The sequence below is a fragment of the Natator depressus genome, chromosome 5, assembly GCF_965152275.1.
Source record: "Natator depressus isolate rNatDep1 chromosome 5, rNatDep2.hap1, whole genome shotgun sequence".
Lineage (NCBI taxonomy): Eukaryota > Metazoa > Chordata > Testudines > Cheloniidae > Natator > Natator depressus.
This window is the reverse complement of record NC_134238.1, coordinates 2,988,243-3,016,109: the sequence shown is the minus strand read 5'-3', so window position 1 is coordinate 3,016,109 and position 27,867 is coordinate 2,988,243. Positions and strand designations below refer to the sequence as shown.

At 64.6% G+C, this 27,867-nt stretch overlaps 1 protein-coding gene across 5 annotated transcripts in view; it reads left to right on the top strand.

The window, feature by feature from the left end:
• The window catches only part of IL11RA (interleukin 11 receptor subunit alpha), a 66,293-nt gene extending 38,830 nt beyond the window's left edge, over positions 1 to 27,463 (top strand). Inside the window, exons 2-12 of one of the 5 annotated variants that reach the window (XM_074952243.1) lie at positions 13,371 to 13,470; positions 14,487 to 14,547; positions 16,781 to 16,947; positions 17,295 to 17,409; positions 21,943 to 21,975; positions 23,375 to 23,541; positions 23,835 to 24,140; positions 24,560 to 24,655; positions 25,211 to 25,310; positions 26,377 to 26,459; positions 27,028 to 27,463. In XM_074952243.1, coding sequence (XP_074808344.1) covers positions 13,371 to 13,470; positions 14,487 to 14,547; positions 16,781 to 16,947; positions 17,295 to 17,409; positions 21,943 to 21,975; positions 23,375 to 23,541; positions 23,835 to 24,140; positions 24,560 to 24,655; positions 25,211 to 25,310; positions 26,377 to 26,459; positions 27,028 to 27,044 — 1,245 coding nt within the window. In that variant the 3' untranslated portion in view covers positions 27,045 to 27,463. The remainder of the gene's footprint in view (positions 1 to 13,370; positions 13,471 to 14,486; positions 14,548 to 16,780; positions 16,948 to 17,294; positions 17,410 to 21,942; positions 21,976 to 23,374; positions 23,542 to 23,834; positions 24,141 to 24,559; positions 24,656 to 25,210; positions 25,311 to 26,376; positions 26,460 to 27,027) is intronic. The other 4 variants (XM_074952244.1, XM_074952242.1, XM_074952246.1 and 1 more) reach the window with 4 other exon arrangements.
• Positions 27,464 to 27,867: the final 404 nt, after the last annotated feature.

The following is a 27,867-nucleotide window of genomic DNA, read 5'->3' as shown; positions in this document are numbered from 1 at the left end:
TTATCCTGCCACCCATCACCACAGTATCTAGGCACCATCCACATTAAACTCCACAGTGGATCCCTTGTGAGCTCCGGGCGGGGTCTGTCTTTCTCCTCTTTTGGGGCGTGATTCTGCCTGGGGAAGGCTTGTGGGTTTTGCTTTGCTCGCCGACGTTCCTTTGGCTGGTGGACGGGGTGCTGGAATTGTGGGGGGCATTCGGGGAGAGGTGATGAAGTCGTTTGTATGTAGATTCGTGGCTGCCAAGTTTTGTGCAGCCTCGCGGGTGGCATTTTATGCCAGTTATTTGTAATGAATGGCGTTAACTGTGTCTTCATTCTAATGATTTGCCTGGTCCCCCAGACGCGGGATAGACCAGAAGGCACCTGCCCGCTCCTCCCAGTCCCTGCTCTGCAGGAAGGCTCTGCGTGGGCAGGCCCTGGGTGCTCGTCCGTAGGGTTCAGAGTATTGGGTAGGGCTCATCCGTACCAGAGATAGGTAGGGTGTCTCGCCCAGGCTGGGAGCCCCCTGGGATGCAGGCTTACGGCGCTGACCTCCCTGGCAAAGCTCTGTGAGAAGCCAGAGGACAAGTGTGATGAAGTGGGACTGCTCTTAATGTTTCCTCTGAATAGTGTGGGGGTGCCTCAGTTTCCCCTAGGCAGTTCTTAAGTATCTAGGAGGTGGGATAAGGGTGTATGCTCATTGCAGAGCCCTAGAGGGCAGGTGTATGCAGGGGTCTGGACACAGAGAATGGCCGACACCCTGTTTCCTGGCAACTGATGGCCTGGGCCCTTCCCCCCTGCAAGGTGAGAGCTAAAGGGTTGGAGAACAAAGGAATCCGGTGACCTCCTGGCCTGGGAAAGGGACAAAGCCCAGAGGAGGGGGGGCTGGAGAGAGTTTCAGTTTGGGGCTGGCTGGGACATGGAGTGAAGTGCAGACGTGGTTGTCTGGCTCACTGCCCCCCAAAATGGATCCAGCTGAGGGGTCCTGTTCTCTGCACCTACAAGCTCTGTGTTAGACCATGTTCCTGTCGTCTAATAAACCTCTGTTTTACTGGCTGGCTGAGAGTCCCGTCTGACTGCGGAGTTGGGGGGCAGGACCCTCTGGCTTCCCCAGGACCCCGCCTGGGCGGACTCGCTGTGGGAAGCGCACAGAGGGGCAGAGGAGGCTGAATGCTCCGAGGTCAGACCCAGGAAGGTGGAGCCGGGTGAGCTGTGTGTCCTGCAGACAGGCTGCTCACAGGAAGGCGACTGCCCCAGAGTCCTGCCTGGCTTCGTGGGGAGCAGTTCCAGAGCATCGCCCGGGCACTCCGTGACAACGAGCCCTCTGTCAGAGAAGCTGGGTGTTCTTGCCTGGGTCATGCGGCCGTTCAGCCGGGTTTAGAGCTGCCTGCCGCATCTGCGCGGAGCCCTTGGTCAGCCCTGGCCCTGCAGGCTCTCGGGGTGAAGGTGCAGGGCAGCCAGTGCCAGTGTGTTGCCTCGTCCAGCTCCTGGTGAGCTCTGGGCTCCTGTCCTTGCAGCGGGGCAAGATCTTTTCGATCCAGCAGCTCTCAGCCTCGTGACCTGTGAGCAGGGCCTCAGGGCCGGGCGCTGCCTCGAAGGGTGGCAGCCTGGTTCTGAGCTGGCAGCAGCTGCCCGGGGCTGTCTGATGGGGGCGCTGCACAGAGCTACGTCGGGTTGTAGCATTCGCTTCCGTCTCTGTCCCGCTCCCTTCCCTGCGGGTGCCTGGAATCGTGCGGTGTCCCGAAGCCTGGCAAACGCTGGTGATGTCGGGCGCTTCAGGCCGGTACCAGGACAGGTGCCTTTTGGCTTCGTTTCCATGGTCTGGGCGCCTAGGGCACGGCACTGAGACCCCACCAACTCATTTCACGCAGGCCCCTCTGCGGCCGCCCTGCCCTTCGGCCCCTCCCCAGGGCTCTCCAGGGGGATCGGAGCACAAAGCCCTCTCCCCCCTCGCTGCTGGGGCCTTGCCGAGGAGCCGGGCGGGGCACAGAGCACAGAGCGCTGGCTGTTCTGAGCCGCTCTGGCTCCGCATGTGGGCCCGCACTCCAGGCTTTCATAGCCGTGCCCTGCTAAGTATGCGCTGGCACCGGGGCTGCCTGCCCCATGGCGTTTGCCAGCCCTTAGCCGCTCCACTCCGCTGCCCGCTGGGGCGGGGGGGGGGACTGAAAGAGGAGAAAGAAGCCCTCCCCCCTTTCCGCAGCGACGGGGGCAGAGCGGCTGGCATGCAGACAGCAGGGCAGGGCGCCGCGCTCAGATGCCGGCCCAGGGCTTCCCACGCTCCGTCTCTCTGCCCCCCTCTCTGGGCTCCTCCTGGCAAGGGCGCTCTGCTGGCTGGCTGTGCTCGGGCATTAGCCACAGGCTCCATCCTAGGCCCTTTATCCCTCTCTCAGGCAGCCTCTTTCGATCCCTCGCTCTCTGGGCTGGCTCCTAGCAGGGGTCAGGGTCACCTCCGCAGATCCTTGCCCTGTGGGATTTCCCTGCTAGACTCTGCGGGCTCAGCATTTGTCTGGGGCTTGGAATGGGGATGTTCCCTTCGCAAAGGCCCCACCTCTGATCAGGTCCTACCAGGCACTGCCCAGACCCAGCCGGTCCCTGCCTCCGAGAGCTCCTGGTCTCCACAGCCAGCCCAGCCCGAGGATGGGAGACAGACGGGAACGGAGACGTGGAGAGTGAAAGCGAGCACTCTGCAATATCACCAGCGCCCACGGCAGCCTGTTCAGGGCTGGCTACGAGAGCTCTCGAAAGGGGAATCCTCATCGAATGGGGTCCTAGCGGGAGGCCGCCAGGCTCCGTCCTCGGCCTGACGCTTTTCAACATCTCCCCCGCCCCGATTCGGGCAGTAAATATGAAATCCCTGCTGGTAAAACGTGCGGCGGGCACACAGATTGGCGGAGCTATAAACAGTGATGAGGCCACACCGAGCGATCGGGGTCGCTGCGTAAGCTGGGCCTGCGAAAAGCAAAGTGGGGTTTAATACAGCCATGCGGAGTTAAACCTCGTCTAGTTTATCAACGAGTAGATTGAGATGGGACTCGATCAGTGCATGACTGCCTTCACCAGAGGAAAATCCCAGGGACCGAAGGGCACTCGGATCTAGCAGAGAATGGCTGGACAAGAAGCAACGGCTGGAAGCAGAAGCCAGACAAATTAGAAATAAGGCACAAATGTGTAACTGGGCGGGTGACTAACTATTGGAACAGACTGCCAAGGGGCGTGGCAGATTCTCCAGCTCTTGATGGCTTCGGACCCAGCTGGAGGCTTTTCTGGAGGGTGCTTTAGCCAAACCCAAGTGGTTGGGCTCGGTACAGGGGTAACTGGGTGAAATGTGAGGACCTGGGCTAGGCAGGAGGTCAGACGAGATGATCTAATGGTCCCAGCTGCGCGTCGAATCTCTGGCTTGCTGATGTGGTTCTGTGTGTAGCTGTCACCTTGTATCTGAGTTCTGAGTGGGGTTTTTTTTTGCACCCACACATTGTGTTGTGCTGAAAATGGCACGTCTCCAGCCGGGGGTGGGCCCACAGGGGCGGGGTTCTGGGGAAGTTTCAGTGTCTTTTGTGGTGAAGCCAAGGGCCCCTTGGCACCCAGTGACATGCAAAAACACATGAAAAATATTTCCTGCCACACAACCCCAGCACCATCAAAGCAGTGCCAGCCTGGGCCTGCCTCGGGGACCTGAACTAGCTGTCTCAGCGAGGCATGACAGGCCAGTAATGGGGCAAACCCCACCTTGGGTGCTGCCCCCTGCACCCGCTGCTGTCCGGTGAATGGGCCCGTGATCTCTTCTGCTGTGTCTGTCCCCTGGGAGCTGCGAGTGCCTTCGGCCACCAAGGAGTTAACGTGAGGGTTTTTCTTTATCTTAACCTTTAGTGGAGCTCTTGCTAAGGCGGGTAACCACAGCAATACCATCCAGCAATTGTGGTTTCACTCAGTTAGGTAATCTCCGAGCTCAGCCAGGCTACACTGCTTCTGAGCTCTCTGCATAAATCCCCTGCTGAACTGGCCTGCAAGGTGATTAGGGAGCAGTGGAAGGGGATTAAGAAGAGGGTGAAAACTCCATCAGTAGGCTGTGTGCATGCACAGACTATCCCCAAAGCAAAGCGGCTTGGCTCGCTGCGCGAGAGCCGGGTGTGTTCCCATCACATCATTTACAAAAGCCAGGCACTCGGCAGCAGAACGAATAGCTCCAGACATCCTATGTTTTACACTGCCCAAGGAAACACCCTGTGCTTAACCACTCTACAAATGCCCATTTTGTCACAACACAATAACCTTAGCTCTGGCCTCGGGGCTGGTCCTGTTGGGTTTAAATCCCCATTTCAGTATCTGTTTCATTGAGCGAACTGGCGCCCGTTGCCATGTCAGCTGTCGCTGGAGCGCTTCTGGCCGAGGTCTGGTAACTGCTGTGCCTAGAGAAGCGTGTTTGGACGTGTGGTTTAACAGGGAAAGCTCGGGCCAGTCTCCAGCGTTACAGGCGAATTCTTTACGCGCGGAGCCTGCGCTGGAGGCTGCAGAGGGATTTGTGTTGCACGTTTACTGTGAGGCGAGTGAGGGAAGCATAGCATCTCGGCTGACGCGCTGGGCGGTGTGGGGACATGGGCACTGCGGTGCGGCGGTAGGAATAACGGGTTTATGATTATCATCTGCACAGGAGAAGGTCTATGCCCGCAGCCACCCAGCCAGGCCTTTGCCTTTAAGTGCTGGAGGTTTTGTCTGAGCTGATAAAGAGGATCTAATTTCTTTATCTGGCGTTTTTGGCTTTTCCGGGGTTTTCGTTTCTGGTCTGTGTGGGGAAACGTCCAGCGGCCAGGGCCGTCTGGGAACCTCGCTGGAGAAAGTCAGACTTTTTTGAACTTGCAAACACTTCTCACTCTGTCACTACACGAACAACGTGAGCTGGGCCAGCCAGCCTCTAATGGCCACTCTGCCGTCTTTAACACATGGCCGCGCAAGCCTGCAGTATGTTTTTCCAGGCTTGCCATTCACCCAAATCCAAAGCTGTTTTCACTAGAGTTTTCCGGGCGGTTCTCAGTCAGCCAGGGCCCTTCTCCTGCCAGATCTCCGTGTCCTGCCCCTTGCGTGGGCGGCGGAGCTGTGCAAAATGAAGATCCCACGTGTGCAGGGTTGCCAACTTTCTAATCACACAAAACCAAACCTCCTAGCCCCGTCCCCTGCCCCAGCCCTTCCCCACGGCCCTGCTCCTGCCCCGCTCCTTCTCCGAGGCCCCACCCCTTGCTCACTCCAGCCCCCTCCCTCTGTCGCTCGCTCTCCCCCACCCTCACTCACTTGCTCATTTTCACCAGGCTTGGGCAGAGGATTGGGGTGCAGGAGGGGTGAGGGTTTGAGGTGGGGCCAGAAATGAGGGGTTCAGGGTGCGGGAGGGAGCTCCCGGCTGAGGCAGGGAGTTGGGGTGCAGGAGGGGTGAAGGCTCCAGCTGGGGGTGCAGGCTCTGGGGTGGAGGAGGGGGCTCTGGGCTGAGATAGGGGGTTGGGGCACGGGAGGGGGTGCAGGATGTGAGCTCCGGGAGGGAATTTGGTGCAGGGTCTGGGAGGGGGCTGGGACAGGGAGTTGGGGTGTGGGAGTGGATGTGGGGTGAGGGCTCTGGGAGGGAGTTGGGTGCGGGAGGGGGCTCAGGGCTGGGGCAGGGGCTTGGGGTGCAGTGTGTGGGCTGTGGGAGGGAGTCAGGGTGCGAGAGTGAGCTCAGGGCCGGGGCAGAGGGTTGGGGTGCAGGAGGGGTTTGGGGAATGGGCTCCAGGTGGTGCTTACCTCAGGGGGCTCCCCGGAAGCAGTGACATGTTCCTTGGCTCCTAGGTGGAGGGGCGGCCGGGGGGCTCTGCGCACTGCCCGCGCCTACAGGCACTGCTCCCACAGCTCCCATTGGCCACAGTTCCCAGCCAATGGGAGCTGCGGAGCCGGCGCTCAGGGTGGGGACAGTGCACAGAGCCCCCTTGGCCGAGCCTCCGCTAGGAGCCGGAGGGACATGTCATTGCTTCCGGGGAACTTCGCAGCGCCGGGTAGGGATGGCTTTCTTAGGCAGTTCAGAGCAAGTGAAAACCCAGGGGCTAGAGTGGAAGGTCTTGGGGCTGGGATGCCGCTCGACACTAATGTTGGAGCCGGGTGCACATGGGCTTGGTGGCGCCTCCTACACCTAAAGCAGTCCCCAGTTTCCAGGCCCTCTGAATTTGCCCAGCGTCCGGCCTTTGGACAGTGGAAACATGGCATCAAAGGCAGGTTTAATCTGTAACTGTCAAGGACGCTGGGTGCTGCCCTAGGAGAAAGAAATCCAAACATCGCTGGTTACTGCTTGTCCAAATAAATCCCACAGCAGGATGTGGAAAAATAAAACCCTGGCCTTGGCGGACAATAAACAAACAAGCCTCTAATAAACAGTGTCGAGTAAACCTCGGCCCTGAGCTGAGCCCCCGGGGCCCCTTGCTGCGCTCCAGGGTGGGAGCAGCCCAGCACTGCCATGCCAAGGGGCCAACGGGCACAGGGAGAGCCAGCCGCGTGATTTTCTGCAGGAGACTCTGGCCTGATCAAGCCTCCAGCACGGAGCCGGGGACTGGTGTGCCTGGAGGGATCCTGGCTGCCAGAGCCATTAGCGCGGTGCTGGACCTGGGTTCAGAGGCCGTTCTCACTGCGTCCCTGCGAGCTCCCCAGGGTGTAACTCGAAACCAGGCGTGTCTGGGGCGGACATCCTGCTCCGGTGGCGGAGGAGTAAATCCAGGGGCACTCAGGCCAGGCCTGGGGGGGAGGGATAGCTCAGTGGTTTGAGCATTGGCCTGCTAAACCCAGGGTTGTGAGTTCAATCCCTGAGGGGGCCATTTGGGATCTGGGGCAAAAATTGGGGATTGGTCCTGCTTTGAGCAGGGGGTTGGACTAGATACCTCCTGAGGTCCCTTCCAACCCTGAGATTCTGTGATTCTGCATGGCTCCAGGTTGTGGCAGATGTCAGGCCGAGGGCTGTACGTATGCTGACCTGTATGGGGTGGTCACTCGCACATTCCCGGCCATTTGGGTACTTCTGGGAATCACCTGGGCCTGCCCTTGCTGGCGTGACCGACCCCCACCAGCATGATCTCGGACGCACGGTGCAGGCGAGGTCCACCAGTGGGGGTGGAGAGGGGCGCTCTTTAAAAGGCATGTGGTGTTGCTCTGGATTTACGCCAGCGTTAAGTAAATCTGAATCTCCCACCACCACCACCCTCCCTGGCCTCTTTGAGACGGCAAGTGTCAGACCCACCAGCCAACGGCGTCGTGGATTTCATGTGGGTCCTGAGTCATGTTTTGGTGCCTGGATCCTGGCTTGCCTGCTGCCATCCCCCCCCATCCCCCCCCCCCCCCCCCCCCCCCCCCCGTGCACTGAGCCCAGGAATCTGTGTGTAAACAAACACTCCTGGCCTTGGTATGGGAGCTGCCTGTTGCTTTTTCCATGTCAAACTCTTTCAGACATCTCGGTGCTCTGCCCTGCGCCCAGCTGGAGCCAGCCAAAGGGAGCACGACCTCGCTGCTTGCTCCCTGCTCCGGGCAGGGACCAGAACCAGTCGGAAGTTTTCCCACACCACGGGTTTCCCGCGGCGAGCGCTGATCTGACAGCATTGAAATGTTCCCCAAGAGTGTATCGATTTTGGAGCATTTCGAAGGGAAATGATCAACACACTTTGTGTTTCTCTGCAGTCTACGACTCTCGCAGAAGGCAGTGGGGACATGAACGTACAGTGGCCGTTCGGTCACGTGGATGTGCTTGGACAAGGCTGGTGTTTCTGAATTGAATTGTGTTTGGAAATGTCCCCGTTTCGTTCCGAGTTGGGCCGAAAGGTGGGGATTTCCTGTGGGCCGGAACCCTTGCGTTGCGCCCAGCTGTAGTGTGAGGCTCTCTGTGTTGCGGGGGGATCCCGCCGAATGCTGGGAGTCACTTCCCCACTCGTGCCTCAGTTTCTCTTCCCACCCTTTGACTGTTCGGACTGTTACGTGTGTGTACAGCAGCTAGCACATGGGGAGGCTGATTTTGCTCAGAGCTGCTCCTGACAAATGCTGTCATTGCACGCAGGAGGTGTGTGAGTGTCGTGAAATGACCCTGACTGTCTAATTATAACGCTCATTCCTTGTACTGCACTCGCAGTCATCGGCCCCCATGGGGCGTGAAGCCAGGTGCTGTACGAACACACAATACACACAAGCCAGGCGCCCTACGAACACACAGCCATGCTCCCCCCTTCCCCCACAGCTCAAAACTGAAACAGACGAGCCAGGCAAGAACAGATGCCAGAGAAACAAAACCGCACTAGTGCAAAACACGCCAGTCACATCTTTTTTTAATTCCTCCTCCCCTCCCCCCCCGGCTGCCCCCGCCAACCTGCTGTGCCAGGACTGCAGAGCAAGGTCCTAGCGGGATTGCGTCCTCCAGTCCTGTTTGCACGTTGCCGCCTTTCGGTGGCCCCAGTCCGGATCCTGCACCGAGGGAGGAGTTTGGGCTGATCGGCGCCTCTGGCCGCTATTGCAGGGGACGTATTAACACTAAGAACTCCAGGCCTGTCTGCCTGGCACAGGATGGATGCCCGGATCAAGAGGCACAACTTGTAAGAACAAACCGTTCTAGATACTGGTCTGTGCACAGCGCCTGGCACCCTGGGGTCCCGGTCCGTGGCTGGCGGTCCAGGGCAGGACCGTGCCACCGATAATAAACTACAGACCCCATAACTGAAGTGTCATCTGCACTCCCCTCTTGCCCGAAAAGATCCCCCCGTCCTGTACGCGCTTCAGGGAACGCCCTCTCCCTCCCCGGATCGCAGACGCTTCTGTGTAACGGCCTGGCCAAAGGGTTAATGGCAGCCGGGGCTCCTGGCGCACGGGTCCTGTTTCCCCGTAAGCGCTGTGGCGTGGCCTATGCACAGTCAGCTGTGTCTCCTGCACTCAGCCGGCACACCAATTCCCTGGGCTCCCGGCCTGAGTCACGGGCCCTGCGCCGCTTGCATTGTTCACGGCCCGGGAGTTACAGCCAGCCAGGGCAGCCGGCCAAGTTCCAGAGAGAGACTTTAATTCAGTGCAGCTTTTGCCAACCCTGGGCAGCCTCCGGCTCCTCCCTCCCGGTGACCGACCTTTGCCCCTTGCACACCCCGGAGCGGCCTGGCAGGGAACTCGCAGCCCGCCGGATTGCCCCTGGCGCCAGCTCTGACAATAAACAGACTTTCTCACCGTACCGGAGCACAGTGTGTCCCAGGAGCCCTCTCCTCCCTCCCCTGAGCTGATCGGCGCGGGGGCAATATTTGTATATTATGGAGCTGAAAGCCGGGCCTGGGTGCTGCACAGAAACAGAGCGAGAAAGTCCCTGCTCAGCTCCCGGTCTAAACAGACGTGACAGAGACAGGGCGGGAGGGCAATCAGAGGCCCGGGGGCGGGGACAGGTCTGAGGTATGGAGCCCAAGTCTCCTGACGCCCAGGACAGTGCTCTGCCCACTAGGCATCCTTCCGAGCCAGCTCCCGTGTGGGGAGCTCATTGCTGTGTCTGCCTGGAGCCTCTCCATGAGCCCCACCCGCCCCGCGAGGGGAGAGGCAGCCAGAAGCCCCCATACATCCTGGCTCGCGGTGGGAAGCGGGGACATCTCGCCTGGCTTGGATTAACTCACGTGACAACATATTCCCAACACACATGTTCCGTGTGTGGTGAACAGGGATGCATTTGGGCTGCTCTCCTCGCGTGGCAGATGGGGGCTGGGACAGGAAAGACACTTGAGCTGCCAATTGCTGCATGGCTCCTTGCTCCCCTTCTGCTCATGCCCGGGGTGGCAAGGAGAGCCAGAAACCCACACAGAGCCATACAGGGCCAGAGCCGAGCCAGGGTCTCTTCCGAGCCCTCCGCCACCTGGGGCTCCAACCACTTCCCCTCGGCAGCCCCGCGTGGGTCAGGCAGGGCCCAGCCGGCTGTGGATGGCTAGCCTCTGGATTGCGGTGTCCTCGGAGACACTGGCCCATTAGTGCGGTAGGGGGTCGGTGGGCCCAGAGAGTCAAAAAGGGTAACGTGACCCTGAAACTGTCTGGGATCAAACCGTGTCAGACATGGCCCAGGGCTTGGAAAACCCAGCTCGGCCTGCTGAGCACCCTGGCAAACGCCCCGAAACAGCCGCTTACCCCGGCGAGGCTCCAGCCGCAGCCCACGAGCTGCCAGTGGCTCTTCAGTGTGTCTCCTGCGGCTCTTTGCAGCTCGTGATGTTAAAACACTGGGCGATTTCATTATTAACCGAGCTAAGCTATTAGCCGATCAGGAAGCTGGTACTATGTTATTAACCAGTTAAGTTATTAGCTTCCTTATGTGCAGTGAGAATAATCTCTCTTTTCCCCACCTTGCGGTGGGCTCTGAATCTATAGCACTGGAGTAAATGAAACAGTGAATTCACGCTAGGCTGGCTTTGGGGAATGCTGATCACTAATTTGGCTCCTGAACCCCTGAGGTCTGAGAGGCGCTGTTTGAACCTTTTCCCAGAGAGAGGGAAAAGAAGGAAAAGCAGGGACAGCATCTGAATTGTAAAGGATTGAGTCTGGCTTTCGTTCTAACAGCCGAAATTTCCCTAATTTCCCTCTAATTTCCCTCTAGCTGGAGGGCATGTAGCAGGAAAGCCCCTGGTCTGGCCGGCTCTTGGCTGGTGTCTGATGGTGCTAGCTGCCCTTCAGGGCAATGGAGAAGTTAGTTGAGACGGGCTGGATCCCGTTTTTTGGACCCAGACAAACACACCCAAAAGGGGAGAGAAAAGAACAGCCCAGAGAGAGCCTGCAGCGTCCGTCTCTGGCCTTGTGACCCCACTGCTGGACACGGGCCCAGCACACGGTCTGACCAGCCACACCGAGACCCGGCAACTCGTACCGGCACAGCCTGCCTAGGGCCTGGCCTTCGGCGGCCTCTCTGCTCACCGGCTCACCGACACAGCCGTGGCCAGCTAAGCCAGACACTCGTTAGCCCAAGGCAGACCAGGGATCGGAGCAAGAAGTGAGGGGGGGGAGAATGGACACACAAAGAGAGGGCGCACGTGGGATTTAGTTGGAGGTGGGGATGGTGCTGGGTCCCTTGCTCTGGCCCGCTCCGGTCACAACTAGGGCGAAGAAGGGGCCTGGTCCCTGAGACTGCTGGGGTGGGAGCCGGGATGGTGAACCTCGCTCCTACCCCTTCTCTCGTCTTTCAGCCGGCTCCGCCCATCTCTTTTCGAGGACCCCGAGGGGCGTGGGGGGTGCCCATTAGGCCTGGTTCCCAATGCACCAGGCTTGGGTCTTCGGTTTCTGGGCTCGGGATCCTAGCACAGGCCTGGCGTTGTGGCCGTGGCCTTTGTGGTCGGAGTCACATCTCCTTGCCCGGCCGTGTGAACTAGACCCTCTTCCCCGGGCCAGGTGCAGCACCCCTGCCGGGTGCCAGCTCCCTCCAGCCCCCGGCCTGTGGCGAGACGGGCACCTCTGCTGGTTATTTCACAGGGTTACCGAGCAACGTCCTTACGGGCCCCGGCCCAGGGGCTGCTTTGGTCTCATGGGGTCTCTGCTGCCGGCCTGACCACGTGCCCCCTGCGTCTGCCCCGATGTACCTGTCCCGGGGTTTGACCCTGGCGCGCAGGTGGCACCGGGGGAATTCTTCCCCGGGGCAAGGGGCAGCGGTACAGGATGTGTGCTGCGGGGGGGGGCTTGTCCCGGCCCTCTGTGGGGGGGTTCACCCAGGAGACTGGGGGGAGAGGCAACCGGCTGCGGAGGAGGCAGCTGGGTGCTCTGTCCCTTGGGGCGGGGAGCCATGAGCTCTGCCTTGGGGAGCTGGGCCAGACTAACCCCAGGCTGGGGGCGTTTCCGTGGCTGGGCCCCTATTGTCTATATTGCCCACAGCAGCTGGACACTCAGGCCTGGATCCTCAGAGGGGTTTAGGCTCCGAACTGTCTCTGAAGCCCAAGGGAGTTAGGAGCTGGGCGGCACCTCCTTGTGCTCAGACACGGTGCCAAGAAGGCCCATGCTGGGTGTCTTGTCCCTGGAGCTGAGCTGACCCAGATAGCTCAGTCCCCTCCCCACGGGGACGGGGGGCCTCCCCGAGCCCTGTTCTCCCCCCCGCCCCCCCCCAGTGCTCCACAGAGATACTGTGTCCTGAAAGAGGGGCTGGTGGGGGGCCGGGCCGCGAGCCGAGTGGCTCCATGGCGCATGGGTGGCATTGGCCAGAGCCACGGTGGGGGTCTGTGGCATGCCGCGCTCCTGGCTGGGGGTGCGGCACAGGGGCACGGGAGGAAGCCAGGCAGCAGGGACGGCCGTGGCGTCTGTGCCCGGGCTGCGCTGGTCCCAGATACGGCACGTCTCTGCAGGGCTCTCCCACCGTGGCGCTCGGCTGGCTGCGTTCCCCGTGCTTGGCTGGGCAGGGAGGGGCAGGTGGCCAGGGCTCTGCGTGGCTCAGTCCGTCCCCCACCTGCGGGAGCTGGAGGCCCCGCTCACTCTGTCCCTCCATCGCGGCTCTGTAGGGAACCGGGGCCCCTCGCACCGGCCCCTTCTCTGGAGCGAGCCGCGGGCTGGTGACGGGACCCTCACCTCAGGAGCGGCTCCCGCAAGGTCCCACAGCCGGGCAGTAAGTCTCCCCACCTCAGGCCCCTGTCCGGGGCAGAGGCTGAGCTCAGGGCCGGCTGCTTCTTGGTGGCCCAAGTGTGTCGGACTCAGCCCCGGTGGCGGGGTGACTCCAGAGTGCAGGAAGGCAGGGCATGAGCACGGCCCCCGTGCCGGGCCCACCCCCCCACTCTCCCCTCCCCGGCATCCTGCAGGACCGTGTCCCCATCCCCACCGGCTCAGGCACCCCCTGGTGCCGTGTCACCCTCCCTGCCTCTGCCTGCGGGACCCCTGATGGAGAGATGTGGGGGACCCGTTATCCATGTGCCTGCTTCAGCCACAGCCCTCTCCAGCGTCTCCTCCTCCCCTGCATGCCTGCCTTGTGACTTGCTGGCCACACTGCCGGTCGGCCCCCCTTGTCGCCCCGGCTCCTGCTCTGCCCCCTGCCCCTGGAGCCCCGGCCAGCATGGGGCAGGCACAAGGGGCGACCCTGCCACTCGGAGCCAGCCGGGCCTGGCCAGCCACTGGTGATGGAGCCGTCCTGGCTGGCTCGGGGGGGTGTGTGTGTGTTGTGTTGTGTTGTGTTGTGTGTGTCTGTGCGCGCCCATCTCTGCCTGCTGCCCTCTGTTTGATTTCCCCAGGACTGATCTGATACACAGGGAAGCCCCAGGGCCCCTGGCTCAGCGTGGGGCTCTGTTTCCTGCAGGGAGGGGGCTCTGGGCAAGGCAGCCCTGGCCAGCCCAGCCCCGTTCTTGGCCAGTGATTGCTGGAGCCCAGCGTGGGAGTGGCTGGGCACAGGGGACTCTGCGCGGGGGGGTAACGGGGTGTTTTCTTTCCCCCCAGATGTGCCCTCCCACCCCAGGCCTCAGAAGGGTGATGGTGCTTCTGGCTGCAGCCCTGGCGTCCGCCTCTGTCGCTGCGGGGGAAGGCTGGCGCGAGGAAGGTGAGGGGAGGAAGGCTCAGCCCCTGGGCCCCGCGTGCCCGGCCCCGCGCCACCCTGTGGCTCGTACCAGCCGTGCAAGCCAAGCACAGCACGGCACTGGCCCTCCCAGCCCCCTGGGTGGGGGCTCAGTAGGACCATCCCCAGTTTACACATGGGGAAACTGAGGCACGGTGCATTTCCCCCCGGCTCTGGAACGAGTCAGGATCAGAGCCAGGATGAGAAACCTGCTCAGGACATCCACCCTTGTGAACCTCCCAGTGCCGGGGGGCGCAGCCTGATCCTGCTTTCAGGTTAAATAACCCGACTCTTCTGTCCCAGCTCTGGCGGTGCCCCTCAATCCCGACCCGCAGCCCCTGCTGTTCCAAGCACAGTCCCTCTCCCCACCCAGCTCCGCTGATCCCCAGCCCCCCTGCTTGGCTCTCCTGGGCCAGGCCCCTCCCGCGGAGGCTGCCAGCTCTGGCCAGTGTCATTTGCTTTTGGGGCCCCTTCAGTTCCACGTTCAGTTCCCTTCAGTAGCCGTGTTGGGGTGGGGGTGGGCTGTGGGAGAGGAGACCTGTCCCAGGGCAGGGGATGCCCAGGCAGGGGGCTGTGCTCTGCGGGGGCTGTGAAGGGTTCCTGGGGCAGGGGATCCCCAGATGGGGAGCTGTGCTCTGAGCGGGGGGGGTTGGGAAGGGATCCCGGGGGCAGCTCCAAAGGTTTGGAGCAAACCCCCACCCCCGGCTCCTCCCGTGCCCCGTGCCGGGGGCAAAGAGAACCCTGGCTGCCCTGGGGCTCCCCGTGCCCAGCACAGGCCCTGGGGGCCCCGCCGCCCTGGTCTCCAGGGTGTCGTCCCTGCTGGGCCCCCTGCTCGCCCCGGCCGGTCACACACCCAGGGGGCTGCTCCCGGGTACCCCAGAGATGCCGGATGCTGGGCCTGGACCCCGTGTCCGCGGGCCCTTTGCGGTGCTCAGCCCCAGGAACCGAAGCCCCTGCCCCCCACGGTACCTGCTCACGCGCCTGCTCTGTGCCCGTTCCAGGTGTGCAGTACGGCCAGGTGGGAGCGGACGTCGTCCTGTCGTGCGCCGGCGCCCCCGGACGGTAGGTCCCCACTGGGCGGGGGAGGGTGCCCGGTTTCGGTTCTGGTTCTGCTCACACGAGGGCTGGAACGGACCCAGCTCCGAGCAGGAGGGGTGGAGGGGGAGACCCCGACCCCACAGCTCTGCCAGTGCCCCTCACTCCCGACCCGCAGCCCCCTGCTATCCCAGCCCTGGGTCCCCGCCCCACAGCTCTGCTGGTGCCCCTCACTCCCGACCTGCAGCCCCCTGCTGTCCCAGCCCTGGGTCCCCACCCCACAGCTCTGCGCTGCCCCTCACTCCCGACCCACAGCCCCCTGCTGTCCCAGCCCTGGGTCCCCGCCCCACAGCCCTGCGCTGCCCCTCACTCCCGACCCGCAGCCCCCTGCTGTCCCAGCCCTGGGTCCCCGCCCCACAGCCCTGCGCTGCCCCTCACTCCTGACCCGCAGCCCCCTGCTGTCCCAGCCCTGGGTCCCCGCCCCACAGCTCTGCGCTGCCCCTCACTCCCGACCCGTAGCCCCCTGCTATCCCAGCCCTGGGTCCCCGCCCCACAGCTCTGCGCTGCCCCTCACTCCCGACCCGTAGCCCCCTGCTATCCCAGCCCTGGGTCCCCGCCCCACAGCTCTGCGCTGCCCCTCACTCCTGACCCGCAGCCCCCTGCTGTCCCAGCCCTGGGTCCCCACCCCACAGCTCTGCGCTGCCCCTCACTCCCGACCCGTAGCCCCCTGCTATCCCAGCCCTGGGTCCCCGCCCCACAGCTCTGCGCTGCCCCTCACTCCCGACCCGCAGCCCCCTGCTGTCCCAGCCCTGGGTCCCCGCCCCGCAGCTCTGCGCTGCCCCTCACTCCCGACCCGCAGCCCCCTGCTGTCCCAGCCCTGGGTCCCCGCCCCACAGCTCTGCGCTGCCCCTCACTCCTGACCTGCAGCCCCCTGCTATCCCAGCCCTGGGTCTCCGCCCCACAGCTCTGCGCTGCCCCTCACTCCCGACCCGTAGCCCCCTGCTGTCCCAGCCCTGGGTCCCCACCCCACAGCTCTGCGCTGCCCCTCACTCCCGACCCGCAGCCCCCTGCTGTCCCAGCCCTGGGTCCCCGCCCCACAGCCCTGCGCTGCCCCTCACTCCTGACCCGCAGCCCCCTGCTGTCCCAGCCCTGGGTCCCCGCCCCACAGCTCTGCGCTGCCCCTCACTCCCGACCCGTAGCCCCCTGCTATCCCAGCCCTGGGTCCCCGCCCCACAGCTCTGCGCTGCCCCTCACTCCCGACCCGTAGCCCCCTGCTGTCCCAGCCCTGGGTCCCCGCCCCACAGCCCTGCGCTGCCCCTCACTCCCGACCCGCAGCCCCCTGCTGTCCCAGCCCTGGGTCCCCGCCCCACAGCCCTGCGCTGCCCCTCACTCCCGACCCGCAGCCCCCTGCTATCCCAGCCCTGGGTCCCCGCCCCACAGCTCTGCGCTGCCCCTCACTCCTGACCCGCAGCCCCCTGCTGTCCCAGCCCTGGGTCCCCACCCCACAGCTCTGCGCTGCCCCTCACTCCTGACCCGCAGCCCCCTGCTGTCCCAGCCCTGGGTCTCCGCCCCACAGCTCTGCGCTGCCCCTCACTCCTGACCCGCAGCCCCCTGCTGTCCCAGCCCTGGGTCCCCACCCCACAGCCCTGCGCTGCCCCTCACTCCCGACCCGCAGCCCCCTGCTGTCGCAGCCCTGGGTCCCCACCCCACAGCTCTGCGCTGCCCCTCACTCCTGACCCGCAGCCCCTGCTGTCCCAGCCCTGGATCCCCACCCCACAGCCCTGCGCTGCCCCTCACTCCCGACCCGCAGCCCCCTGCTGTCCCAGCCCTGGGTCCCCGCCCCACAGCCCTGCGCTGCCCCTCACTCCCGACCCGTAGCCCCCTGCTATCCCAGCCCTGGGTCCCCGCCCCACAGCCCTGCGCTGCCCCTCACTCCTGACCCGCAGCCCCCTGCTGTCCCAGCCCTGGGTCCCCGCCCCACAGCTCTGCGCTGCCCCTCACTCCCGACCCGTAGCCCCCTGCTGTCCCAGCCCTGGGTCCCCGCCCCACAGCTCTGCGCTGCCCCTCACTCCCGACCCGTAGCCCCCTGCTATCCCAGCCCTGGGTCCCCGCCCCACAGCCCTGCGCTGCCCCTCACTCCTGCCCCGCAGCCCCTGCTATTCCTGTGCTCACACACCAGCCGTGCTGGGTCTGGACGTGGCAGTGCCAGGAGCCAGGCCCTCTCTCTCTGCTCACCGAGTGCCCGGCCTCTTGTCCCCAGCTCGGGGGTGGAGTGGCGGCGGGACGGGGCGGCCGCGCTCCCGGAGGGCTGCATCCTGCGGGACGGCGACCTGCTGCTGCCAGAGGCCGAGCTTGCTGCGGGAGGAGACTACAGCTGCCATGAGGGGACCGGGCAGCTCCTCCGCTCCGTCTCCCTCCGGCTGGGCTGTAAGTCAGCTGCCACGCGGGGCGCCGGGGGGCCGGGCTGGGCACGGGGATGCCCCTTCTGGGACCTGACTGGACCCGCTTGTCACTGGGGTGAACGTGCTGCTTTCCATGCTGCCGGGAGGCCAGCTGTGCCGGGCGTGGGCTGGCCAGGGGATAGGCCTCAGCGGGCAGCCCCCCCCCATCCCTTCACACAGCCCCCCCATGGGTGCCCTTGGTTCCGTCGGGGACTTTGGTACCCAGCCCAGCGCCCCCTAGCAGCCGAAAGCCCAGGGTGTCGGGGCGGGAGGCTCTGGTTTGCTGGGGGCCCCTGGAGAGTCCCCTAAACGTCTCCTCCCTTCCGGCACCAGACCTGCCCGGGATCCCGTCCGTCACCTGCCGAGCTTCTGACTACGAGAATTTCTCCTGTTCCTGGACACCCAGCGTGGAGACGTTCCTCCCCACCAGATACATCACCACCTACCGGTAGGGCTGGGCCATGTGTGCGGGGGGGGGATGCCACTCACTTTGGGGTGTTAGCCACGGTGGCCTCAGCTCGGGGAACACCTTCGGTTCTCCCTGCAGACGGGATTCCCTGTCACGTCCTGGCCTCAAGCACTGCGTAGCATTCCTACGCACTGCGTTCCACCCCAGACTTGGCTGCATTTCAGGGGAGATGGAGAGTCCAACCTTGTTTATGAAAATGAGATGGGGCCATAAAAGTATTGTTGATGAATGACTCTGGGTTTGGCTGGAGGCTTCTCATCCCCGGGAGGGTGGGCTGGGTTCGCAGGTGGGCGGGGATCAGAGTGACTGAAGTTTGCTGCCTGTCGCAGCCTCAGGAAGCGCTTTGGGGTCTGCTCGGATGAAAGGCGTTGGGGAAATAAGAGAACCGTGTTTTTCATTATCACAGAGCTCTCAGTTATCCAACAGTGGGTCTTTGAACCCAGCCCTGCTTATTAAAACAGGCCGAGCGGCGTTTTCTGGGGGCTGCCGCTGGCTTGCTGCGGGGCGCATGCTTGAGGAACCCGTTTTCCTTCAGTTAAAACAACCCCAGAGCTGGGGGTTCGTGGCCAGGTGCCCTGGAGCCGCTTCAGTCCCGTGCCCGAAGCCTGGCTTTAACGAGGCAGAAATCCGGCCTGGGGTGGCTGCTGGCGGCGGTGGAAGTCGGAGCTGGGAAGGCCCCGTCCACGGCCCAGCGCCATCACCCCACCCCATGGAATGCTGGCTGGGCGAGCGGCGTGCTCCCCGGGCAAACCGCCGGGGGCGGGGGTGAAATCTGCACAGGGATCGGTTTGGAAGCGAGGATGGAAAGCACCAGGAGTGTTGGAAAAGGCAAAGCCAGCTGCCAGGGAGTGACCGAGTGCCTCTGTCTGCTCGTGTGAGAATGAAGTCATTCGATAGAAACGGATCAGATAGAATCATAGAATATCAGGGTTGGAAGGGACCTCAGAAGGTCATCTAGTCCAACCCCCTGCTCAAAGCAGGACCAATCCCCAACTAAATCATCCCAGCCAAGGCTTTGTCAAGCCTGACCTTAAAAACTTCAAAGGAAGGAGATTCCACCACCTCCCTAGGGAACCCATTCCAGCACTTCACCACCCTCCTAGTGAAATAGTGTTTCCTAATATCCAACCTAAACCTCCCCCACTGCAACTTGAGACCATTACTCCTCGTTCTGTCATCTTCTACCACTGAGAATAGTCTAGAACCATCCTCTTTGGAACCACCTCTCAGGTACTTGAAAGCAGCTATCAAATCCCCCCTCATTCTTCTCTTCTGCAGACTAAACAATCCCAGTTCCCTCACCCTCTCCTTGTAAGTCATGTGTCCCAGCCCCAGTAGTGTGGGGCCCAAAACTGGACACAGTACTCCAGGTGAAGCCTCACCAATGTCGAATAGAGGGGAACGATCACGTCCCTCGACTTATACATCCCAAAATGCCATTAGCCTTCTTGGCAACAAGGGCACCCTGCCGACTCATATCCAGCTTCTCGTCCACTGTAGATAGATGGGTGTGGCTGGGGACGGGTGGGTGAGTGTGTGGGTGGAGAGAGATGGGGGGGTGGATGGATGGATGGATAGCTAGGTAGATGGGCGTGTGTCGGGATGGGTGGGTGGAGAGATGGATGGAGAGAGTTGGGGGGTGGATGGAGGGCTGGAGAGATGGGTCTGTATGGGACATAAGCCCTGAGGAGTCCCTAGCAGAGCTGTGCAGAAATGGGGGAGGCCGTTTTCCCGGGTGATTACCTGTTGCTGTCTGGGGCACCTTCCTGCCCCCCTGTAAGACGTGGGGACCCGGCGTCTGTTTCTGGAGCAGAGAACGTGCCCAGCCGTTGATTGGTTTCCATGTTCGGCTGCCAGGCCCCCCGTGTTCGGAGCCCGTCTCTCTGCACCCACCAGTGAGCTTAGGCCTGCCTCTGGCCTGGAGTCACTGACTTGTGGGGTCGGTTCCCGGCCTCCTCCGGCCCCGCCTGCCCAGGGACGCTCCGTCGTGCTGTGAGCGGGGTGGGAGGTCCCTGGCTCGAGGAGCCGTACCCGCGCTAGCCGGGAGCGGGCCAGGGCACTAAGCACATTGCTTGCCCCACCGCCGGGCGTGTGCCTAGAGCCTCCGAGGAGCACGTATTGGGGGCACCTCGCCCCCGCCCAGCACCCTGGCTGTGCAGCCATGCCATGTGATTAGCGCCCTGGCCCAGTCAGATTTACAGGGATACATCTGCTCGCCTGGGAACTGCCCCCAGCTCACCGCGTAGCCACCCGCAGGGTGGGAGCTCCCCGGGGCCGGGCTGAGCCTTGGGTACGGGCAGCCCCCAGCACAGCCAGGGCCCGATCCTGCCTGGGGCCTTCGGGGGCCTGCGCAGTGCAGTCGTGCTGATCGCTTTCCTCACGGGCCTGGCTCTGCGCTCAGGGGCCAAGGCGAGCAGGGCCCCGCTCCGGGCAGCACGACAAGGGGAGTGAATGGTCGCAGTGCTTCGCTCCCGCAGCGTGCATCCCTCCCTCATTTTCAGTGCACTGGCCACAGGAAGGTCGAGCGCATTAGCCCCATTCTGCGGAGGGGGAAACTGAGGCACACTGGGTGGCACAGGGTGTTGGATGCAGAGCGGGACTAGAACTCCCGGAGCGGCCCCCTGTCCGCTGAACCGCCCGGGGTGTGTAATGCGAGGCAGGGCGCAGGAGAGCAGGATGCTGTGTGTGTATCCGGGGGCTGGGGACTGGCTCGGAGCCGTTTGCTCCCACACCTGGCGGGGGTGGGAAATGCCGCCCCGGAGCAGATTGAGGGAGGAACAGGGCGCCGGGCAGGTTCCCGAAGAGCAGCCGCCCTGGGAGGCCGGGAGCAGGGTCTCAGCGGGGTGGGTGTGTGAGGGACACAGCTGAGCCCCCGGGGGAATAGAGCGGCTGCCTTAGCCAGGGGCCTGTCGCCTCTGTGGGGAGGTGTTGGGGCCCAGTGGGGACAGAGAATTCGGGGGCTCGACAGGGGCCCGGCACTGGGGTCAGGGGAGCGGCTCTCAAGTTACCCCAGAGCAAAATCAGGGCCCTTGTCCCCAGGCTGCTGCAGGGGCCCGATTCCGCCCCGGGGGAGCCGATCCCCACCACAGAGAGGAGAGCTGGACCCGGTGTCCGAGCCGCCTGGCTGGGGAAGCTGCCGTCCCGTCCTTCCCTGTGGGCAGCCTGTGATGGGAAGAGTCTCCCAGCCGGATCTTCCAGCTGCTCCTGCCCCAGGGCCGTGTCCAGTGCTCTGGGAGGGAGGATTTGCCCTCGGAAGCGAGGCGGGGCTCGGCTCCCCATGCTGCCGCGGGAGGAAGGAAGCTGCGGGTCCCTTTGAAGCTGGGGAGAGTTGGTGCAGGGCTCCAGCCCCTCCCTCTCCCCTCCAGGCCCCCCTTTGGGCACAGGGTCAGTGCCTAGCTCCGGGCGGAGAGGGGGTTCCACGGGCGCCCAGAGGAAGGTGAAATCACCCAACCCCATCCCCAGGCAGGGGCAGAATCCCCCTCGGGGGGCGGATCCTGCAGGCTGACCTCCGTAGGCTGCAGACGGACACGGAGCATGGCCGGGGCTCACCCTGGGAAGCACAAGCCCCTGTTAGACCCTTCGTGGGACGTCACCAGCCGCCATCACTAGCAGCCAGACAGCCCGGGCCAGTGCACTGCATGGGGGCCATGCACGGCAGGGTCTACCCCTGTGGGGACGCTCCCAGGATTCCCAGACTTGCACCGGGGCGTGTGGATGTGTTACGTGACTCAGGGTTGGGGCCGGGGCAGGGCTGTCGGCTGATGAGGCGGCGAGGAGGCGCCAGCTGGCTGCGTTTGGGACAGTCGTTCCTCTTCACGCCCGGGCACTTTGCAAAGTGTCACCTGTGTGCTTCCCTCAGCACAGACATGCAGCCACCTCTAGGGTGGAGCACAGCCGCTGTTGTCAGCACGGGGCAGCTCCACGCCGCCGGTTAGGCTAGGAAGTGACAAACTGCGGCCTGTTCCCAGGAACGGACGAGAGACCGAGCGGGATCCTCTCCCCCCGCTGGGTCCCGCCTGGGATCCTGGGGCTGACAGCTCTGCCCCCCGTGCTCGAATGGCTGCTGCGGCCCTGCCCGAGGAACCTGCAGCCTAACCCTGGCACAGACCCGACGGCCTGGCGCTTCGTAAATCGCGTGATGCGCTGCGCTCGCCCCCCGGGCGTGCGAGGGATGCGGCCAGCGGCACAGCGCCCCCTAGTGCCGCACTGCAGCCCGGGCACCTGCGTTGGCTCCGAGCGGGGAGCGCCCCCTGCTGAATCCATTCGGCCTCCCTGCAGTGCCCGGGGCTTCTCTCCAGCCCCTGCCTGCGACCCCCAACGTGTCTCTCAAGCTGGGTTTGGAAGAGTGCCGGGGAGCCAGGGCCAGTGACGGCCGTGCCGCCAGCGTGCCCTCCCCCTCCCCGCCTCTGCCCCCGGGCCCGGCCCCCCAGCCGGGTTTGCTGGCACGTTTCGAAAGCCCCGTCCTGGGCCCCGAGACTCACTGGCTGCCTTCCCGTTTCTCTCCACGACCAGGAAGAAATTGCTGATGGACGGTGAGAAATGGAGGTAGGACCCGGCTCCTCCCCTACCCGCTACAGCCCAGTCCCGGACCCTGCCTGCCCAAGGGTGCCGGGGCCCCCAGAATTCACCTCACAGCACCCACCGTACCCGTGATGCCCAGTGCCCAGCCTGGCATGGCACAAGCAGAATTAGCCGGCTGGCCCGCAGTGAGGCTGGGCCCAAACCCCCGTCCCGCAGGGCAGGCAAGGCACGTGGCTGGGCGGGGGAGCTTGCCTGGCACTGCCCACTCTGGGGGGAGAAGGGGCTGGAGTCTCCGGAGCTGTCCGAGCAGCACCTACTGGGGCCAGTTTCCCCCTCCCCCCGGCCCCAGCCCCTGGCCAGGGACTCCGAGACCTGCCCCCAGTCCTGGACCCACAGCAGCCTGGCCAGCCCCTAGCCAGGGGCCCCGGCTCTGCCCACAGCCGACAGCCTCTCCCAGGCACTGAGCCAGCCCCGCCCCAGCCGCTCACCCCCGGCCCGCTGTGTCCGGCCTGCGGAGCCGGGTCCCTGCCTTACAGCCGGAGCCCGTACGCACGCTGCCCAAGGCCCAGTGCCCCCGATCCAGCCCCCACGCGTCATCCTGCAGCCCCCGCAGGAGTTTCCAGCCCGATAAACATCCTGGCCCGTTTCCTGTCATGCCAGTGCGCGAGAACAGCGCCGTGGGGAATCCCCACCCGGCCCTGGCGCCCCACCTTCCTGCCACAGGAAGAAAAGGGGCCTGGCGCCAGCCCAGAGGCTCCCCGCTGCCCCAGGGCTCTCCGCACCATGGCCCCTGCCCCATCCCATGGCCTCGGCACCCTGCCTTCCCTTTGCTGCTCCTCACTGGCTGCAGCTCCCGGGCCCTAGACCATGCCCAGGCTGCGGCTGCCAGTGCACGGGCCGTATGCATGCGGGGCCTGACGCAGGATTTGCACAGACCTGCCTGTGAGTGTGCAATGCACGGGCCTGCATGCACGGGCCAGCCCCTCACAGGGGTGCGCCCGCACCCGGGTGCCTGCGTGGCTCCCAGCACGGCTTTGCACGAGGGGCTTGGGGATCACATGGTGAGCAAAAGTCTGTGTGTGTAGCAGGGCATGGCAGGGCAGGGCAGGGGGTTACCTGGTGCATGCCCATCTAGACTGGCTGGCACAGTGCTTTAGTACAAAGGGGCCCCCTGTGCCCGCTGTTTGGGGGCAGTTGGGACACAGACACCCCCAACTCTCCTGGTTTACCATTCAGACCCTGTCCCAGCCTGCGCTGAAGGACCGGCCTGGCCAAGGTCGCAGCTGCGTGGCACTTGGGGGCCATGGGTCAGGTGCCTTGGCGCCCCGCCCCGGCTGTGTTTGCTGTGTGGGCGAGAGCTTTTCACCCCGCAAAACAGCTGTGGCTCGGCAGCCTGGCACCGACTGCCCTGTGCTCTTGTCAGCAGGACCCAGCCCAGCCAGGTGGGGCCGTGCGTGCAGGACCCCGGGCACCCGCACACCTGCAGCGTGCACAGGTGTGAGTTCTGGAGCTCCTACCGGCTGAACGTCACTGAGGTGAACCCGCTGGGCTCCAGCTTCCGGCTGCTCGACGTCACCATGCAGGCCATCAGTGAGTGCCAGCCCCCACCCCATGGGCACCGAGCAGGGCCCTGCCTGGCAGGCGGCCCCCACGGGCAGGCCGCTCCTTCCCCAGGGCCCAGCCAGCCCTGGGTTGCAGCTGCCAGCAAGGGGCCAATTCGGACCAAGCCTGGGGGCTGTGGCGAACCGGGCTGAGAGCTCTGGGGTCCTCCCCTGCCCGGCTGAGCCGCTCCCCACCCTGGGTAGAGCCCCCAGGGGAGCCCTTGGGAGGCAGCAGCCCAGCCAGGTGGGCTCACGGTGCTGCCCATGTCTGTCCCCATCCAGTTAAGCCGGATCCTCCGGAAGGCCTGGTGGTGGAGCCGGTCCCGTCGGCCCCGCGGCGGCTGCGGGTTCGCTGGCAGTACCCGGCCTCCTGGCCCAAGCAGCCGCATTTCCAGCTGAAGTTCCGGCTCCAGTACCGGCCCGTCGCGCACGGCTCCTGGTCCATGGTGGAGACCGTGAACCTCTCTGAAGTCATCACCGACGCCTTCTCCGGCCTGGAGCACGTGGTGCAGGTTGGCGCCAAGGACTTTCTGGACGCCGGCAACTGGAGCGAGTGGAGTGCCGAGGCGCGGGCCACACCCGGGCCAGGTGAGGAGGGGCAGCCGGGGCGCCCAGGGCCAGGGCTCTGGGGACGGGGCAGGAAGGCATCTCTGGGGACTCTGCCGGGGGTCAGTCTCCTGAGCGTCTCCTGGGCCAGCGCTTCTCACTGTTTTGCAGTGGGTTTTGCAACCCCTACCCTGCTCTCCCCCCAGCCTGGTGCGGGATGATTTACCCTGGGATGATTGAGTTGGGGTTGGTCCTGCTTTGAGCAGGGAGTTGGACGAGGTGACCTCCTGAGGTCTCTTCCAACCCTGATAGCCTATGATTCTATGACTCCTGCCCGGCTCTCCCCTGGGCCTGGCACAGGCCCCGCCCGGCTCTCCCGTGGCCTGGCACAGCCCCCGCCCTGTGGCACTGGATGTGGCCCCTCCCCAAGTAACCAGCCTCTCTCCTGCTGTCGATTGCAGGCCTGACCGTGATGCCAGGCGACGAAGCCACCACCGACGCCGGCCTGGAGAGCCCGGCCGAGATGCCCTCGCTGGCCCCCAACCCTGAGCCCATCGGTGAGCGGCCCCTTCGTAGCACTGGCAGGGAAGCCAGGGAGGGCGACTGGGGCCCGTGGTGGAGGCGGGGGGCTGCGAGGGCGAGGTCCTGGCCTAGCCAGTGCAGCGGGCAGCGCCTGGCGGGTGGGAGCAAGGCCCCCCTGTGCCTGGCCGGGCACCGTGCCCACACCTAACCCGCACGGATTGAGGTGCCCGGGGCCAGCGAGTCAGCGTACAGACTGGCCCCCTTCTCTGGGTGAGGAGCTGCCCAGAGCAGGGGGAGCTGCGAGGAGGCGAGGTTTGCAATGGGGCAGCCGGGCTTGGAGGAATGAATGCCAGTCAGCATGGCACGGAAAGAGCTGCCCGGACGCTGTCCCCGTGAATGGAGCACCTGCCTCTTTACCAAAGGCCAGGCAACTGGGTGCTCCTGGGTCTCTGATGAACATGTCAGGGGCAGGAGGGGGTGGCATTAACCTACCTGCCTAGTCCTCACTGCGTGGTGTGGTGGAGCCGGTGGGGTGTCCTGAGAGCTGTGGGCATCCCCTGGCAGTGACGTCCGTCTGTCTGTCCCCGCAGATCGCAGCGACCCCATGGAGAAGGTCGCCATCCTGATCTCACTCGGGATCTTCTCTTTCTTCATCCTGGCTGTGGTTCTGGGCATCACCATCGCAGTCTGGTAGGTGCCCCACGCCCGCGGCTGGGACAGGCCCTTTGTCAGCACAGGGCGGGCAGGGGCCGGGGTGCTGGGCTCACCCTCTGAGCTCAGTCAGTCACCTCATGTGGGAACCGGGCGCAGGATGCTGGCTGCGGACAGAGGGCTCCGGCTGGAGCTCTCGGCTTTGCACTGACTCATGCCAGGCCCTGGGCATGTGGCAAGGGAGGGCGGCACCGCTAAGGAACTCCTCAAGCCAGAGCCTGCCAGGCATCATGGGGACGCAGCCTGAGCTGGCACTGCCCAGCCGCGCTCCTGGCACCCATTTCCCAGTCATCCCGTGGGCATGTCTGTCGCCACCCCACTGCCAGCCGGCTGCATCCTGGCGCCCCCAGCCTGGGTCCTGCCGTTCCCCCGGCCTGCTGCGCTCGGCAGGGCCAAGCCTGGAGTGAGTAGAGCAGGGCCTGGCCGGGAGAATTGTCTCCGGGCCGCAATGAGAGCTGGCAATGGGTCTGGATCCCGTCCAGGCTGTGGGACCCCTCTGCCCCAGGGCCCCATGGCTCTGCCTGTGCAGCCCCCGGCCAGGGGTCTGGCTGTTCTCCTCCTTCCAGCCACCCCTGCTTGCTAGTCACCCCTCAGCCTAGGGTCGCCCCACACCGCAGGGAACCCCCCACATGCCCCAGAGTCACCCCACACCCCAGGAAAACCCTCCCATGCCCCAAGTTCGCCCCACACACCAGGGAACCCCCCCCATGTGCCCCAGAGTCATCCCACACCCAGAGTCACCCCACATGCAAGGGAACCCCCCCCATTTGCCCCAGGGTCATCCCATGCCCCAGAGTCACCTAGACCCAACTCCCAGGGGTTGGGGGGGCTAGATTCATTAGTGATCCCAGGGCCTGGGGGGAGCTGGGACGTTCCTGGGCACCAAGTACCAATCTTTGCTAAGAGGTTACGGTGTAAGGGGCTGCACCAGCTGGCCGGGTCCCCTCTGGGGATCTGTCCTGCCGGGCTGCAGGGGAACTGGCTGAAGCTATGGCCAACACGTGGAGACTGCAGAGCACCACCAAACCCTCTGCTCTGCCCCCAGGCTCCGTCTGAGAAAACCCAGCAAAGATGAGACCAAGAAGCATGACTTCCTGGCAGCTGCCGTGCACATGAGGGCCCTGCCCAGTGAGTGACCTGGGGTCCGGGGAGGAGGGGGGCAGCGTGAGGCAGTGTTGGGTGGAGGGCGTGGGGCAGCGTACTGGCTGGTGTGGCGTGGGGCTGCACGGGGTGCTATGGGACCCCACGGCTCAGGGCGTGGGTACGGATTGGCGCTGCGTGCCATGGCATGGACTGGCACAGGCTAGCAGAGGGTGGCAGTGGGCTACCAGGCCATGGGGACAGGGCAGTATGTGGGCCCTGTACGGCCGGGTGCGGGACGTCAGGACGGTGCGGGTGAGGAGGGCATGCGGTGGCACGGGGGCATGGAACGGGAGGGCAGGGAGACAGGGCCGAGAGGGAGGCTGTGGGCCCACCCCCCGCTGACGGCTCAGACAGCCGGGGGGCAGCGGGTTGGTGGATAAGAGCTGGGGCGAGGCCGGGGGGCAGCGTCTGCACTGAGATGGGGGACGAGCGGCCGGGCACTGCCCCGTGGGCAGGGCGATTCTGGCTGACGATGGGCGTGGGGCAGTGCTGACCAGTGGGGGGGGTCCCTGAGCCCCTCCCCCTGCAACCTGCTCTCTCTCCCTCTCCGCAGAGGCCCAGATCTTGTAGCAGGACCTGCAGACACCGCCCGCCCGCCGAGGACTGTGCGGCCTGCCCCTGCCAGCGCCTCGCCCGGACCCCAGGACAGACTCTCGCGGGCGCCCGAGGGAGACGGGCCCGGCTCTCGGCGGGCACTGCCAGCTCCCCGGCAGCAGCAGGGGCAGGCGACGGGGTCGGTGCCATGGTCCGGCACTGTGCCCGGGTCCTGCCGTTGGCGCCAGCGTGTGGACCTGAGCCGGATCCGCGCCCAATGGGGGGCGAGGCGGGGGCATCCCTGGGGCGTCCGCAGAGCTGAGGAGCCCGGGCTCATGGACAGGGGACCCGGGGACCCCAACCCAGGCCAGGCGCGTGGCCGGGGTCCTGGCAGATCCGTGGACATTGGGAGGCCGGGCTGGGGGTGCCGGCGGGCGTGTGAGGGTGACACTGACCCCTCCCCACCCTGAACCCCCCCTCCAGTGGCTGGGAGGACTCCCCCTTCCCCCCCTCCCCTGGGGTTTGTCCGGCCCCTCGGGGCAGCGCCCTGGGATCCCAATAAAGGGGGTTGTGACAGCAGGGTCCAGGCCGGCTCTCTCTGCACAGCGCCAGGGGGCAGCTCCGCTGGGGGTCAGAGCCAGTGGGGGATGGGCTGGTTATTGCTCAACCCCCCGGAAGAGAGGCCTGAGGGGGGGCCGCCAGCCTTCAGGCCCCCCCGCCAGCCCTGCCTCTGCTTGTTCTAGGTGCCATGGGGCTGAGGGGGGCTTTGAGTCCCTGGCACCATGGGGGGTTGCTTTGCCCTGACAGCTGGGCCCCAGCACAGTGGGAGCAGCCCAGGGGCCCCCCCAGGGGAGGTTTG